This window comes from Oncorhynchus nerka, linkage group LG9b (assembly GCF_034236695.1).
Source record: "Oncorhynchus nerka isolate Pitt River linkage group LG9b, Oner_Uvic_2.0, whole genome shotgun sequence".
Lineage (NCBI taxonomy): Eukaryota > Metazoa > Chordata > Actinopteri > Salmoniformes > Salmonidae > Oncorhynchus > Oncorhynchus nerka.
In genome coordinates this window covers 29560889-29575565 of record NC_088424.1, presented here as the reverse complement: position 1 = coordinate 29575565, position 14677 = coordinate 29560889, and the positions used below count along the sequence as shown (strand labels likewise).

General features: G+C 43.8%; 1 protein-coding gene across 1 annotated transcript in view; it reads left to right on the top strand.

Moving 5' to 3' along the window:
* wnt3a (wingless-type MMTV integration site family, member 3A) overlaps positions 1–5495 on the top strand; it is a 40461-nt gene extending 34966 nt beyond the window's left edge. Inside the window, exon 4 of the mRNA XM_029641909.2 lies at positions 132–5495. Coding sequence (XP_029497769.2) covers positions 132–611 — 480 coding nt within the window. The 3' untranslated portion in view covers positions 612–5495. The remainder of the gene's footprint in view (positions 1–131) is intronic.
* The last annotated feature ends 9182 nt before the right edge of the window (positions 5496–14677 follow it).

Here is a 14677-nt window from a genome sequence, read left to right as displayed (position 1 = left end):
ATAATATCAGCCTTATGGATTAAACATTCATAAAGATCACCAAGTGTTATTAAGACTTAGTAATATGGTGTCACTTTGACTTTGGTTAAACTAATTGCACCCCCCTGTTGTCCCGTCTGTCTCTCCCTCAGTCTCTGAACGACAACATGTTCCTGAAGTGTAAGTGCCATGGCTTGTCAGGCAGCTGTGAGGTGAAGACGTGCTGGTGGTCCCAGCCTGACTTCAGAGTTATCGGAGACTACATGAAGGACAAGTACGACAGTGCATCAGAGATGGTGGTGGAGAAGCACAAGGAGTCCCGCGGCTGGGTGGAGACTTTGAGACCCAAGTTCACCTTCTTCAAACCGCCCACGGAGCGAGACCTGGTCTACTACGAGAGCTCGCCCAACTTCTGCGAGCCCAACCCAGAGACAGGCTCTTTCGGGACGCGCGACCGTGCCTGTAACCTGACATCACATGGCATCGACGGCTGCGACCTGCTGTGCTGCGGCCGGGGACACAACACCCAGGCGGAGAAACGGAAGGAGAAGTGCCACTGCATCTTCCACTGGTGCTGCTACGTCAGCTGCCAAGAGTGTGTTCGAGTCTATGATGTTCACACCTGCAAATAGATAGGGCCTTTGGGACCGCTCTTTCTGCACCTCACCAAATGTATTTTTTTAAATACTTCAACGTATAACAGAGGAAGCTACTGTACGAGCGAGGCTCAGAGAACTTGAGAGGCTTTGATTGGACTTTGATCAAACATTAGTTGACTTGTCTGTGGATTCAGCTACAGTACAGTCACCTAATAGGCAACCGAGATGGCGGCCTGTCATGTGATGCAGTGGTGTCAGCCGCTCTTAGAATGCTGAGGTAGTTCTAGAATACAGAGGTGGACTCATGGAGGCTCTATTCAGAAAATCAACATGGTTATGTTGATGTTGATGACCACCATTTCATCGATAGAGGCAAAAGAGGAGACCATTACAGAGTGAACTATGAGTAGCCAAGGAGTGACTTTCAGTGACTTCCAGAAAGGTGTTTCAAGGCCTTGGTGTCCTTCCTGACACAACAAAAGAAAACTGTAGGTTGTATATGGCTACATAAACTGTACTGTTGACAAGCACCATGTTGGTGAAAAGTCTGTATTCTCTATGTAGACTCCTTCATGTATAGCAGAACAGCACTGTCTAAACCTTTAGGACACCACACAATCTATTTTTCTAAATATTAAGTGGCACTCTGCTCTGCTTATGAGTTTTATATATCTACAAAAAAAGAACAGCATTTCTGAGCTATGTTCACAACTTTGTATGACCATGGTGCACTCAAAAGCACACATTCTACTCGATATTTGCAGTATGTAAGTGGTAACTAACTTTTCAACTGTTTTATGATACATATAGTGTTAACATGTTACTAATGTTGGGATTAGAATGCACTTGCACCTAAGTGAATGTAGTTTTTACATTCCCATGTATTCGCAAATCCTGTCTTTTTTAGTCTGTGGTATGAAGTAGGATTACTCTGATCACAAAAAGCACATGAGCACAAATCAACCAAATCAAACAGGTTTGAAAATAATTTATGTTTATCCCTATACAATCTTCTATCAATGTCTCGTTGGGAACCCTGCTACAACTGCAAGCTCTTTGAAGAAAGTTTCCAAGAGTTGGCCATAGAACGATAGATGATAAAAAACAAAGTTTAGCCCAAAGACAAATTACTTTCAGCTGGAGGAGGATGAGGTGGTCAGAGAGTCTAAAGTGAGTTTGAAAGTTCAGCACTTGTGTCTAATTGAAGAGAATAAAGCTTGTTCTACTCGTTTTTATCAGTGTTAGTAACCGTTCAGCAGAACACAGTATGTGTATCATCACGTGTCCCGGTGCAGACAGACCCATGCTATTTAGTGTTTGAAAATGAAAGTATGTGAAAGAGACTGGCCCACTAGTGTAATTCTGTATTCATTATGCCCATGAATGCATGTATGCAATCTTACTGTTTCCTATCTGTAAGCTATTACTAACTGTAATCTGAAATGCTTCTCAGAGTATACTTCGTACTTCGTACAGTATGTTATGAACAGCAATCTGATGTCAAGTGGTAACCCAGCTGTAGTTTCTGTAAAACGATGACCAAAATCTGTGTATCAGATTCTGATTCCTGGCTTATAGATGTGGGTTCTTAATTTGATCACCCTGTTTCAGGAGAACCTTCCTGCAATACAGGACATTTCAAACGTGTAGTGTATTTAAGGTTTAAAAAGGCTTCGGAAGTTTGTAATTTCCACTTTGAAATGAGATTTTCCCATACAAAAAATGTATCAACCACTACAAAAATGTCCATTAATTATAATCCACATAATAATTCACAAACTGGTTCAAATTAAGATCCTACATCTGTTTTCTTTCTCCTCCAACCTTACAAACTGCAGCATAACTGAAACTATCAAGACTTCCCCTTTGTATGCTGCTAATTATACATGTATGTATTTATGTATGTATGTATGTATGTATGTATGCGTGTATGTACACTACATGACCAATAGTATGTGGACACCTGCTCGTCAAACATCTCATTACAAGTTCATGGGCATTAACCCTTTAGAGTCCAAGCCCTGTCTAAGCCGGGGGATATATGTAATTGTTTTAAGAAGGTCGTACCAAGGATCATTTAGCTATTTGATTTTGAATTTTAAAACCCCTTGAAGTATCCAAAAAATATATTAAACAAATATTTGATGAAAATTTATTTTTGACCTTACTGCTATTAGCCCATACAAATGCGTTGAATAACAGATTCACTACATGGAACAACAGATAGTCCCCCAAAAATATCAAAAGGAGGATTGTTTTGAAGTGTCTCTCCTATATCTGAGAGAAATCAGAAATATCAGGAAACATTTGTTATTCTTTTTTACTTAACCACTTATTTTTGGCACTAAACAGTCTAAGCCCTGTCTAAGCCAGGGGAAGGGGGTTCTACTAAACTATATGGAATTGTTTTAAGGTCATACCAAGGATCATTTAGCTATTTGATTTTGAAGTGTAAGACCCATTGAAGTATATATATATGAAAGAAAATATGTATATATAGGGGCCTCCCGAGTGGCACAGTGGTCTAAGGCACAATGTTGTGGTGTCACTACAGCCTGGGGTTCAATCCCAGTGTCACAACCAGCCGTGACCAGGAGTCCAATAGGACGGTGCACAATATGCCCAGCGTTGTCCAGTTTAGGGGAGGGTTTGGCCGGGGGGCTTTACTTGCTACAACTTATCGTGCTCTAGTGACTCCTTGTGGCAGGCCAGGCACCTGCAGGCTGACAGTGGTCATCTGTTGAATGGTGTTTCCTCTGACACATTAGTGCAGCTGGCTTCTGGGTTAAGCAAGCGGGTGTTAAGAAGTGTGGCATGGTGGGTCATGTTTCAGAGGACTCAACCTTCACCTCTCCCAAGCCCGTTGCAGAGATGAGACAAGATCCTAATCACAAAATCGGGGAGAAAAAAGGGGGTAAAAATTACAATAAAAATATATATTTGATTAAAATGCATTTTTGACCTTACTGCTATTAGCCCATACAAATGCATTGTAAGGGGGTTTATTGTCATGCTGGAACATGCCTTCCCTAAACTGTTGCCACAAAGTTGGAAGCACAGAATCGTCTAGAATGCCATTGTATGCTGTAGCATTAAGATTTCCTTTCACTGGAACTAAGTGGCGTAGCCAAAACAATGAAAAACAGCCCCAGACCATTATTCCTCCTCCACCAAGCTTTACAGTTGGCACTATGCATTTGGGCAGGTAGCGTTCTCCTAGCATCCGCCAAACCCAGATTCGACCGTCGGACTGCCAGATGGTGAAGTGGGATTCATTCCTTCAAAGAACGTGTTTTCACTGCTCCAGAGTCCAATGGCACCGAGCTTTACACCACTCCAGCCGACGCTTGTTTTTGCATATGGTGATCTTAGGCTTGTGTGCGGCTGCTCGCCCATGGAAACCCATTTCATTAAGCTCCCTGGTGAACAGTTCTTGTGCTAACGTTGCTTCCAGAGGCAGTTTGGAACTCGGTAGTGAGTGTTGTAACCGAGGAGAGGTGATTGTTACCCATTATGCGCTTCAGCACTTGGCTTCATCACTCGGCCGTCCCGTTCTGTGAGCTTGTGGCCTCCCACTTCTTGGCTGAACTGTTGTTGCTCCTAGACATTCCCATTTCACAATAACAGCTTTTACAGTTGACTGGGGCAACTCTAGCAGGGCAGAAATGTGATGAACTGAATTGTTGGAAAGGTTGCATCCTATGACGGTGCCACATTTAAAGTCACTGAGCTCTTCAGTAAGACCATTCTACTGCCAATGTTTGTCTATGCAGATTGCATGGCTGTGTGCTCGATTTTATACACCTGTCGGCAACGGGTGTGGCTGCAATAGCCAAATCCACTCATTTGAAGGGGTGTTCCACATACTTTTGTATATATAGTGTATGTATGTATGTACTGTATGTTAGTTATTCTTCTTTCTATGAAAGACAGCGTTTAGATGTAGGTTGAACAAAAATGTGAAGTTTTCTACTAATTCATTTTGCATATAGACTGGATAGACATGTACATGAATGTTAACCAAATAGACATATTTTGATAAGTATTGTTTGTTAGTCTGTGTTTCGGTTGGGGAATCATGTATTCACTGGTCCAACTGTGGACTAAAAGTTATGTAGAGCTTCAGCTTAGATGAGCTACTGATTGCTTGAACAAATATGAAACCTATATCACTTACTGCATATCAGTACACCTATGTTATATGTGAGATCAAATATAACATAATATTCATACCTTTGCAGAACAAAAATGCGACTACTGAACCTCGAATCAAGAGTTATGAATTCCATAAGGAGCGAAGAACTTCAGCAATAATTTTGTTGGTTCAGAAGCTCTTGGGAAATAGGAAAGGTTGATGGTTGATTAAATAGTAAACTATGTATTTTCCTGTCAGGCATGTGTATCTCTTACCATGTTCATCTTCCATAGACATCCATAGACGTAAAATGCATTCCTCATACAATGACTGCCACTATGCTGTATAAATGAAAGCCCCAGAATGACACAATCATGTTTCACATGAGATTACTTTTTGACTATGATAAACTACTGAGCAACCATTTTCGATACAATCTGTGCTTTTCTGCATTTATATTTCAGTTCATGTTTTGTTTGTTTGTTTGTCTGTCTGTCTGTGTAGACAATTTGCTGACGTTCAAAAAAATGTGTTATGGTCTTTAAATCCAAAGTTTTGTACAAATTTGTTATTTGCAATTATGTATTTCTAAAGTCTGATGTTTTTGTAATGATTATTTATTTTACCGTAACTGTATATATTAGTAAGTAAGAGTATATATTTTAGTTTCCGAGACAGTGTTGTTACTTTTAGCACTGTAACAGTTTTACCTCAATGTCTGTTTTATCACTGACTGTACACAGGATACTGTCTGTAATAGATTGATAGATGTTAACTTTAGAATGACATAATAAAAAAACATAAAAAACTACAAACATGGCGTCACTTTGTATCACAGGAGGTTGGCAGCACCTTAATTGGAGAGGACAGGTCATGGTAATGGCTGGAATGGAAGGATTGGAATGGTATCAAATACATCAAACACATGGTTTGATGCCATTCCATTCGCTCCGTTCCAGCAAATATTATGAGCCGTTCTCCCCTCAGCACCCTCCACTGCTAAATGCATTTTTTCTATATAGGCCTATAATACAACCTACAAACATCCTTCCATGTCCCCATCCTCTCACCAACCACAAACATGTTTAGTTCTAGAGATCATGAAGTCGTTCTAACCATATACCCATCCATATGTTTCTTTAATATAGATAAAGGTAAATAGATTACAAGAATATAACAACCTGTCTTGTTTTAGCATCAACTGATAAATTATGTTAACTAAAGCATGTGTAGAGGAGAAATTATGCTCTAAATTCTAAAAACAGAGAGGATAATATATAAATAAAATATGTCCCGTATACTCCATTCCTTCTCCAAGTGAGGTCACACTTTTCTTTCTCGCTCTAAAATCATGTTACCATGTGGAGGATAGATGCCACTGGCATTACAAAAACAACTAGGCAGGTCTCCAGAATACAGTTTCTTAATTCCCTATATTTCTGCATTGAGCATGGAGATACAATACAAATTCCAAAGTGAGGAGAGAGGAGAAGATTGATTAATTTTAGGAGATGCCAGTTCTAATTGACTGGAGACAGAGACAGGGACAGAGAGAGAGAGAGAGAGGGAGAGAGCAAGAGAGAGAGAGAGAGAGAGAGAGAGAGAGAGAGAGAGAGAAAGAGAGACATGGCCATAGAAAATGGCAAATGGGGCGATTATGGTTAACCTTCATCTCCTGTTTCTGATTTAGTACCCTAGTAGTTTACGAGAACTTGTTTGAAATACTATTAAAATATCCCAATTACTGTCACATACACTCAAAGTAAGTATTCAGATATATTTTATTTGGAAAGACAAGTAGCTTAATATTTTAATGGATTTGAAAATACACTTGGAAGTATTTGAAATACAAAAATACACAAGACTCAAATACACTCCCATGCATTTAAACCAGGTATTTAAAAATATTATCTGAAATAAGTATTTGAAAATGCTGTCAAAAACAATTTGGCAGACCTTCTTTTTTTTTTTTTTACAATAACCACTCAAATATGCAAATAAATGTACTTGTTTTGGGCTGTGCGTTTGAAAATACTCAAATACACAGAAAAAGTACCAGATACTGAAATACACATGCATTTGAACCCATGTCTGTAGTTGACATACTTATGTTAACGTTGGGCTCAACGTCTCTGTTCCTCCTCTGCTGTGCCTTATCAGGTCACAGGGAGAACATTTCCTGAGGCCTATTAGGGAGGACCATAGAGATGACATCATGACATGTCTACCCACACACCCCAACCACCCCTTGACGGTTTTGCACAGCACTGCCTATTGGCATGCCAACGGACAAACTACATGCTAGCCTAGTGGTTAGAGCGTTGGACTAGTAACCGGAAGGTTGCAAGCTCAAATCCCCAAGCTGACAAGGTACAAATCTGTCGTTCTGCCCCTGAACAGGCAGTTAACCCACTGTTCCTAGGCCGTCATTGAAAATAAGAATTTGTTCTTAAATGACTTGCCTGGTTAAATAAAGGTAAAAGAAAATAAAATGTTCACTTGTAAAGGGGATAATATAGATAAGATGCCTCACTGCATCAATGCATAGACTGGCTGGACAGACAAATGCAGCCAGTTTCAGTGGGTCCTTCACAATAACTATCTCAACATGCAGGCGGCAAAAGTACAATTGACACTGAATGGACCTAGTCCCTTGAGCTGCCCTTTCATATGCCTTAAGGTTGTATCCTCCATCTCCTGCTGATGGGGAGACTATAAATGACACAAAACAAATGATTAAAGTATAATGTGGGGGGGTAGAGAGAGAGGGAGAGTGGGTGGAGCTTTGTGAGGAGATAGCGCTGATCTGGGGGTAGATAGATTAGAGGGGGTGATCTGATGAATAGAGCCCACCAGTGCTCCAGCTCTGCCCCTCATTCCCGACCCAGCCACCTGATACTCTTTCAGACCCACAACAATATCACCACCAGAGGCCAGGGCTCAGTGCTATCTAACCTCATTATCAGAGAATACATTGATACACAACCCCCACTCTGAGAGGAATGGCTACAATATAGCCAGGCCACTATGATACCCATGTCAGTCTGTTCTTATTCATGTGGATTCATGTCTTTCACCTAACTCAAATGTTATCGCAGGCTCTCATTTACTGTTAAAGTTCTTCGTAGGCCTGGGGGTCCAGCAATAAATGAATGAAGGAATGACGGCAGTTGTGCCATGCAAACACTTTTTCTCTTGTGATAAAGATTAAAGAAAGTGTTGATGTTTATCTAGTAACATTCACTCATATGTGCCCCCTCAAGACGAGAGCAGGCTTGCAGCTAGAGCGGATTAGTGACAGCCCAGACCAGTATAGCTCACTCATTCCACACACTTTGATTCTTCCCCTTTTCACACAGACTGAAAGGGACTAGAAAACCCAGTATAAAACATGAAACAACCAAACAACAGAAAGATCACAGGATGGCCAGAAACTCGGCCCTGCGGCAACACCGAGGGGGGAAATGGGCCCTTCCCTCCCTCCTCTTCCACCAGAACCACCTAACTGCCTTGTCACCCAGGTGAGATGTACCAGATAGTTGCCAGAGGAGGCTACGGCGGCTCCAGCTATGGAAGCTGGCATCCTGACTGTGAGATAATCGACACAGCTAGACCCTCAAGTGGCACCACCCAATAACCATATAAATAGGAGACAATGGCCCTAATTGCAATCAGTGCCCTCCGCCTCTTTTTATGTCCTGTTTTTGCTGTTATTGAATTGGGAAGGCGAGAGAATCCAGGGTTTCACAATAGAGAGAGTCCCATCTCCATTCCATGCATTTCAATAAAGCTGTGGTGTTCTGGAGGGGTAGGAAGACTGGGGCATGATACATAGTGGTGGTGTGCTCTGGTGGTGTGATGCAAAGCCCATTCTTTACAAGTGACATGGTGTAAAAACACTCCCACGGTCTAAAACCTTTTGATGTCCATGTAGTATGGATTCCCTAATGTCATATTTGCATACAGATCACATTGAGATGTTGTTATTGTTGTTGTGGTTGGCCTGGTGATGGTGATAGATGTCTATGGTGTTTGACTACCGTATTACACATGACATATCGAGTATCCTATTGCACTTAGACTTCAAAAGATTGTCAAAGAAATGTTGATTTGATCATCCAAGATTTCATCAAATCAACACTTCTAAGTAACTAAATTAGATTTGAACCCTCGCTGATGGTATTTTACAGCACTGGGTGGAATGTCTGACATTGAACAGCAATTTGGGAAAGAACGTGGCAGTCAAAGCACTATTTGTATATCATACATCCCAAAGAGTTGGTAATGGATGCACAGAGCAAGCTACTCCAGTGTGCGGGCATTTCCTTATGCTTGCGGACTGTGAAGAAAACCTTTTAATGTACATGTGTGTTTCAGTCCCAGTACCATATTGCCACACATTCAGCAAGCTTCCATACACCAGCTCTGAACAGTGCAATGAGAGACACAACGGCATGATTATAGACTCCTTCTACACCTTTTTTTTAGGTAAACTATGTCAATAATGCTAGATTGAGGTGTGACTATTATGGAGGCCTACAGTAAGTCTTACGGAAGTGCAAAATATTGTCACTTGCAAGCAATATAAATCTCGTTCCAATCAAGGTAAACGTGATATATTTTACGTTAAACATAGACGTGTTGTTTCTAACACAAACCTGATTGCTGAGAGTTAACAGTCATTTAAAATAAACAATCACATCACACTCCATCAATGAATCCAGACTAGGTCTTGCGGTGAAATATGTTTATATTTATTGAACCTTTATTTCAGCAAGAGGTTCCATTCAGACCAAAGCCTCTTTTCCAAGGGAGCCTTGCATGAACACAATTTATTAACCAATTAAATTAAATTACAACATTCAAAGATACAACGTAATAAGAACATACAATACTACAAACAATTTAAGAAGCAAACACATTTAATATGTAATTGAAGTATCTTCATCTATTAAGATTTATAACATATGGTAACTTCACACTGGACACGAATGCCTCTGTTTTGTTGCTGTGAAATATCTTATAGCTTTAGTTTTGCCAATCATTGCCCTATTTCATCTTCTACACCCATGAAGGGGAAACGTGAGAAGTGTGTCACCTGCCCTGAATGGCTAGAATGGGGTTATCCCCTGGCATTCTACAGATGAGAGCCACCACCAGGAAAGCTGTAGCACCTGCACAGCGCTCCTCTTTCTTTTGAAGTGCTTGTTTGTATTGTTAAAGCGAACAAAGGAATTTTGCCACCTTTAGTCAAACGTGGAGGATAATAGCAGGGAGAATGTTAATGAGCTCGCTCAGTGAGGTGGGTGTGCTACTGTAAAGGCAGTCTGGGGGGCGGGGCCGGGGGCAAAGGTTGAGGAGAGGTCAGCTAGACCAAGTTGGGGGAGGGGGGCAGATAGGTGGGAGCTGACATGATCACTCGGTCACCTTTTCACCTCTCAAGCTGTTGAACATGTTTGACATCCATGGATTTCTTTTCAGTTGATCTTATCAATGTGGGACAACATGTGTTCATTCATGTATTCAGTCATTCCTTGAACAAGGACCATGCACTGCGTTTCATGGCAGAGAAGTTACAATTTCTTGCATCTGTAGTAACTGAACAGATAACCCCAGACAATCGGTAATGAAAAAACATTGCGTAAAACATAACTATGAGAGACATTTTCTGTCCACTAAACAAAAGCAACCATATTAATCGACTCACAATACCACCGCAACACTTTATCATATCAAATCAAATGTTATTTGTCACGTATGTTATTGCGTGTGTAGCAAAATGCTTGTGCTTGTAGTTCCAACAGTTCAGCAATATCTAACCAGTAATATCTAACAGTGTGTGTGTGTGTGTGTGTGTGTGTGTGTGTGTGTGTGTGTGTGTGTGTGTGTCCGATAGGGTGTATCAATGACAAGGTGACTAGCAGCGGTAGAGAGGTTATCATTAGCAGGGACTGGCACTGGCCGCTGCTAGTTCCAGTAATTACCTCACAAAGGGCGCTGCCTGCCTTCCCACTGCTTTTCCCACACTGCACTGCAGGCTCAGAATTCCAAGCGGCCCCAGACCTGCAATCTCCTTGGTTTTAAGCAGCAAATGACTGACAAGACCATTCTTCACAGCACTGTAATTGCATTTGAGTGCTATTTTTATTGGGGCGACCCCCCCGAACCCCCTCTGCACTGCCGTCCTCCACCTTTCAAACTAAAGCTAGTTCCCACTAAGGAGGGGCGAGGGGTTAACATAGATTGCATTATTTCTGTTATTGGGAAGAAAAAAAAATGGAGGGAGGTGCGTATAATCCAAAAGATTTGAGCTTTTCTATTTCTCTCGTCTCCTCACAATATATTCCACCGTTGCCAGTTCGGACATCATGGCATCACTGCTAAATTAACTATTCATCCGTTGCATATTTTCTGTCTAGAAAATAATAGAAATGGTCAACAAACAAAAAGTGTATGGGTCAGTCTGCTATTGACAGACTTCCTGTCTTGTTTCAAGCGATATAGCAGCAGTTGAGCATCTTGGCTTGTCTACAAGTGTAATCACTGCTTATTGTCTTTCCCATCCCTCCACATTATTCCCTCAGTGTTGTACTACATGGAAATAATTAGTCTCCATGTCAATACAAGCTCCGAGCACAGAAAACACCCCATTATCACACTGAAACAGATCCAGTTGCATTCTTGGCTCTGTCAAGCTGTACCTCTTTTTTCTCGTCAATATAGTTACTTTTCTTTTCGTGGAAGAGGGGACAAATTCTCGATGTTCTAATGCTGGACAATCAAAAAACAGCTGCTCGTTTGAAATTTACATTTACATTTAAGTCATTTAGCAGACGCTCTTATCCAGAGCGACTTACAAATTGGTGCATTCACCTTATGACATCCAGTGGAACAGTAGTGCATCTAAATCTTTTAAGGGGGGTGAGAGGGATTACTTTATCCTATCCTAGGTATTCCTTAAAGAGGTGGGGTTTCAGGTGTCTCCGGAAGGTGGTGATTGACTCTGCTGTCCTGGCGTCGTGAGGGAGTTTGTTCCACCATTGGGGGGCCAGAGCAGCGAACAGTTTTGACTGGGCTGAGCGGGAACTGTACTTCCTCAGTGGTAGGGAGGCGAGAAGGCCAGAGGTGGATGAACGCAGTGCCCTTGTTTGGGTGTAGGGCCTGATCAGAGCCTGGAGGTACTGAGGTGCTGTTCCCCTCACAGCTCCGTAGGCAAGCACCATGGTCTTGTAGCGGATGCGAGCTTCAACTGGAAGCCAGTGGAGAGAGCGGAGGAGCGGGGTGACGTGAGAGAACTTGGGAAGGTTGAACACCAGATGGGCTGCGGCGTTCTGGATGAGTTGTAGGGGTTTAATGGCACAGGCAGGGAGCCCAGCCAACAGTGAGTTGCAGTAATCCAGACGGGAGATGACGAGTGCCTGGATTAGGACCTGCGCCGCTTCCTGTGTGAGGCAGGGTCGTACTCTGCGGATGTTGTAGAGCATGAACCTACAGGAACGGGCCACCGCCTTGATGTTAGTTGAGAACGACAGGGTGTTGTCCAGGATCACGCCAAGGTTCTTAGCGCTCTGGGAGGAGGACACAATGGAGTTGTCAACCGTGATGGCGAGATCATGGAACGGGCAGTCCTTCCCCGGGAGGAAGAGCAGCTCCGTCTTGCCGAGGTTCAGCTTGAGGTGGTGATCCGTCATCCACACTGATATGTCTGCCAGACATGCAGAGATGCGATTCGCCACCTGGTCATCAGAAGGGGGAAAGGAGAAGATTAATTGTGTGTCGTCTGCATAGCAATGATAGGAGAGACCATGTGAGGTTATGACAGAGCCAAGTGACTTGGTGTATAGCGAGAATAGGAGAGGGCCTAGAACAGAGCCCTGGGGGACACCAGTGGTGAGAGCACGTGGTGTGGAGACGGATTCTCGCCACGCCACCTGGTAGGAGCGACCTGTCAGGTAGGACGCAATCCAAGCGTGGGCCGCGCCGGAGATGCCCAACTCGGAGAGGGTGGAGAGGAGGATCTGATGGTTCACAGTATCGAAGGCAGCCGATAGGTCTAGAAGGATGAGAGCAGAGGAGAGAGAGTTAGCTTTAGCAGTGCGGAGCGCATCCGTGATACAGAGAAGAGCAGTCTCAGTTGAATGACTAGTCTTGAAACCTGACTGATTTGGATCAAGAAGGTCATTCTGAGAGAGATAGCGGGAGAGCTGGCCAAGGACGGCACGTTCAAGAGTTTTGGAGAGAAAAGAAAGAAGGGATACTGGTCTGTAGTTGTTGACATCGGAGGGATCGAGTGTAGGTTTTTTTCAGAAGGGGTGCAACTCTCGCTCTCTTGAAGACGGAAGGGACGTAGCCAGCGGTCAGGGATGAGTTGATGAGCGAGGTGAGGTAAGGGAGAAGGTCTCCGGAAATGGTCTGGAGAAGAGAGGAGGGGATAGGGTCAAGCGGGCAGGTTGTTGGGCGGCGAGATTTCATCTGGAGAGAGAGGGGAGAAAGAGGTCAGAGCACAGGGTAGGGCAGTGTGAGCAGAACCAGCGGTGTCGTTTGACTTAGCAAACGAGGATCGGATGTCGTCGACCTTCTTTTCAAAATGGTTGACGAAGTCATCTGCAGAGAGGGAGGAGGGGGAGGGGGAGGAGGATTCAGGAGGGAGGAGAAGGTTGCAAAGAGCTTCCTAGGGTTAGAGGCAGATGCTTGGAATTTAGAGTGGTAGAAAGTGGCTTTAGCAGCAGAGAGAGAAGAGGAAAATGTAGAGAGGAGGGAGTGAAAGGATGTCAGGTCCGCAGGGAGGTGAGTTTTCCTCCATTTCCGCTCGGCTGCCCGGAGCCCTGTTCTGTGAGCTCGCAATGAGTCGTCAAGCCACGGAGCGGGAGGGGAGGACCGAGCCGGCCTGGAGGATAGGGGACATAGAGAGTCAAAGGATGCAGAAAGGGAGGAGAGGAGGGTTGAGGAGGCAGAATCAGGAGATAGGTTGGAGAAGGTTTGAGCAGAGGGAAGAGATGATAGGATGGAAGAGGAGAGAGTAGCGGGGGAGAGAGAGCGAAGGTTGGGACGGCGCGATACCATCCGAGTAGGGGCAGTGTGGGAAGTGTTGGATGAGAGCGAGAGGGAAAAGGATACAAGGTAGTGGTCGGAGACTTGGAGGGGAGTTGCAATGAGGTTAGTGGAAGAACAGCATCTAGTAAAGATGAGGTCGAGCGTATTTCCTGCCTTGTGAGTAGGGGGAAGGTGAGAGGGTGAGGTCAAAAGAGGAGAGGAGTGGAAAGAAGGAGGCAGAGAGGAATGAGTCAAAGGTAGACGTGGGGAGGTTAAAGTCGCCCAGAACTGTGAGAGGTGAGCCGTCCTCAGGAAAGGAGCTTATCAAGGCATCAAGCTCATTGATGAACTCTCCGAGGGAACCTGGAGGGCGATAAATGATAAGGATGTTAAGCTTGAAAGGGCTGGTAACTGTGACAGCATGGAATTCAAAGGAGGCGATAGACAGATGGGTAAGGGGAGAAAGAGAGAATGACCACTTGGGAGAGATGAGGATCCCGGTGCCACCACCCCGCTGACCAGAAGCTCTCGGGGTGTGCGAGAACACGTGGGCAGACGAAGAGAGAGCAGTAGGAGTAGCAGTGTTGTCTGTGGTGATCCATGTTTCCGTCAGTGCCAAGAAGTCGAGGGACTGGAGGGAGGCATAGGCTGAGATGAACTCTGCCTTGTTGGCTGCAGATCGGCAGTTCCAGAGGCTACCGGAGACCTGGAACTCCACGTGGGTCGTGCGCGCTGGGACCACCAGATTAGGGTGGCCGCGGCCACGCGGTGTGGAGCGTTTGTATGGTCTGTGCAGAGAGGAGAGAACAGGGATAGACAGACACATAGTTGACAGGCTACACAAGAGGCTACGCTAATGCAAAGGAGATTGGAATGACAAGTGGACTACACGTCTCGAGTGTTCAGAAAGTTAAGCTTACGTAGCAAGAAT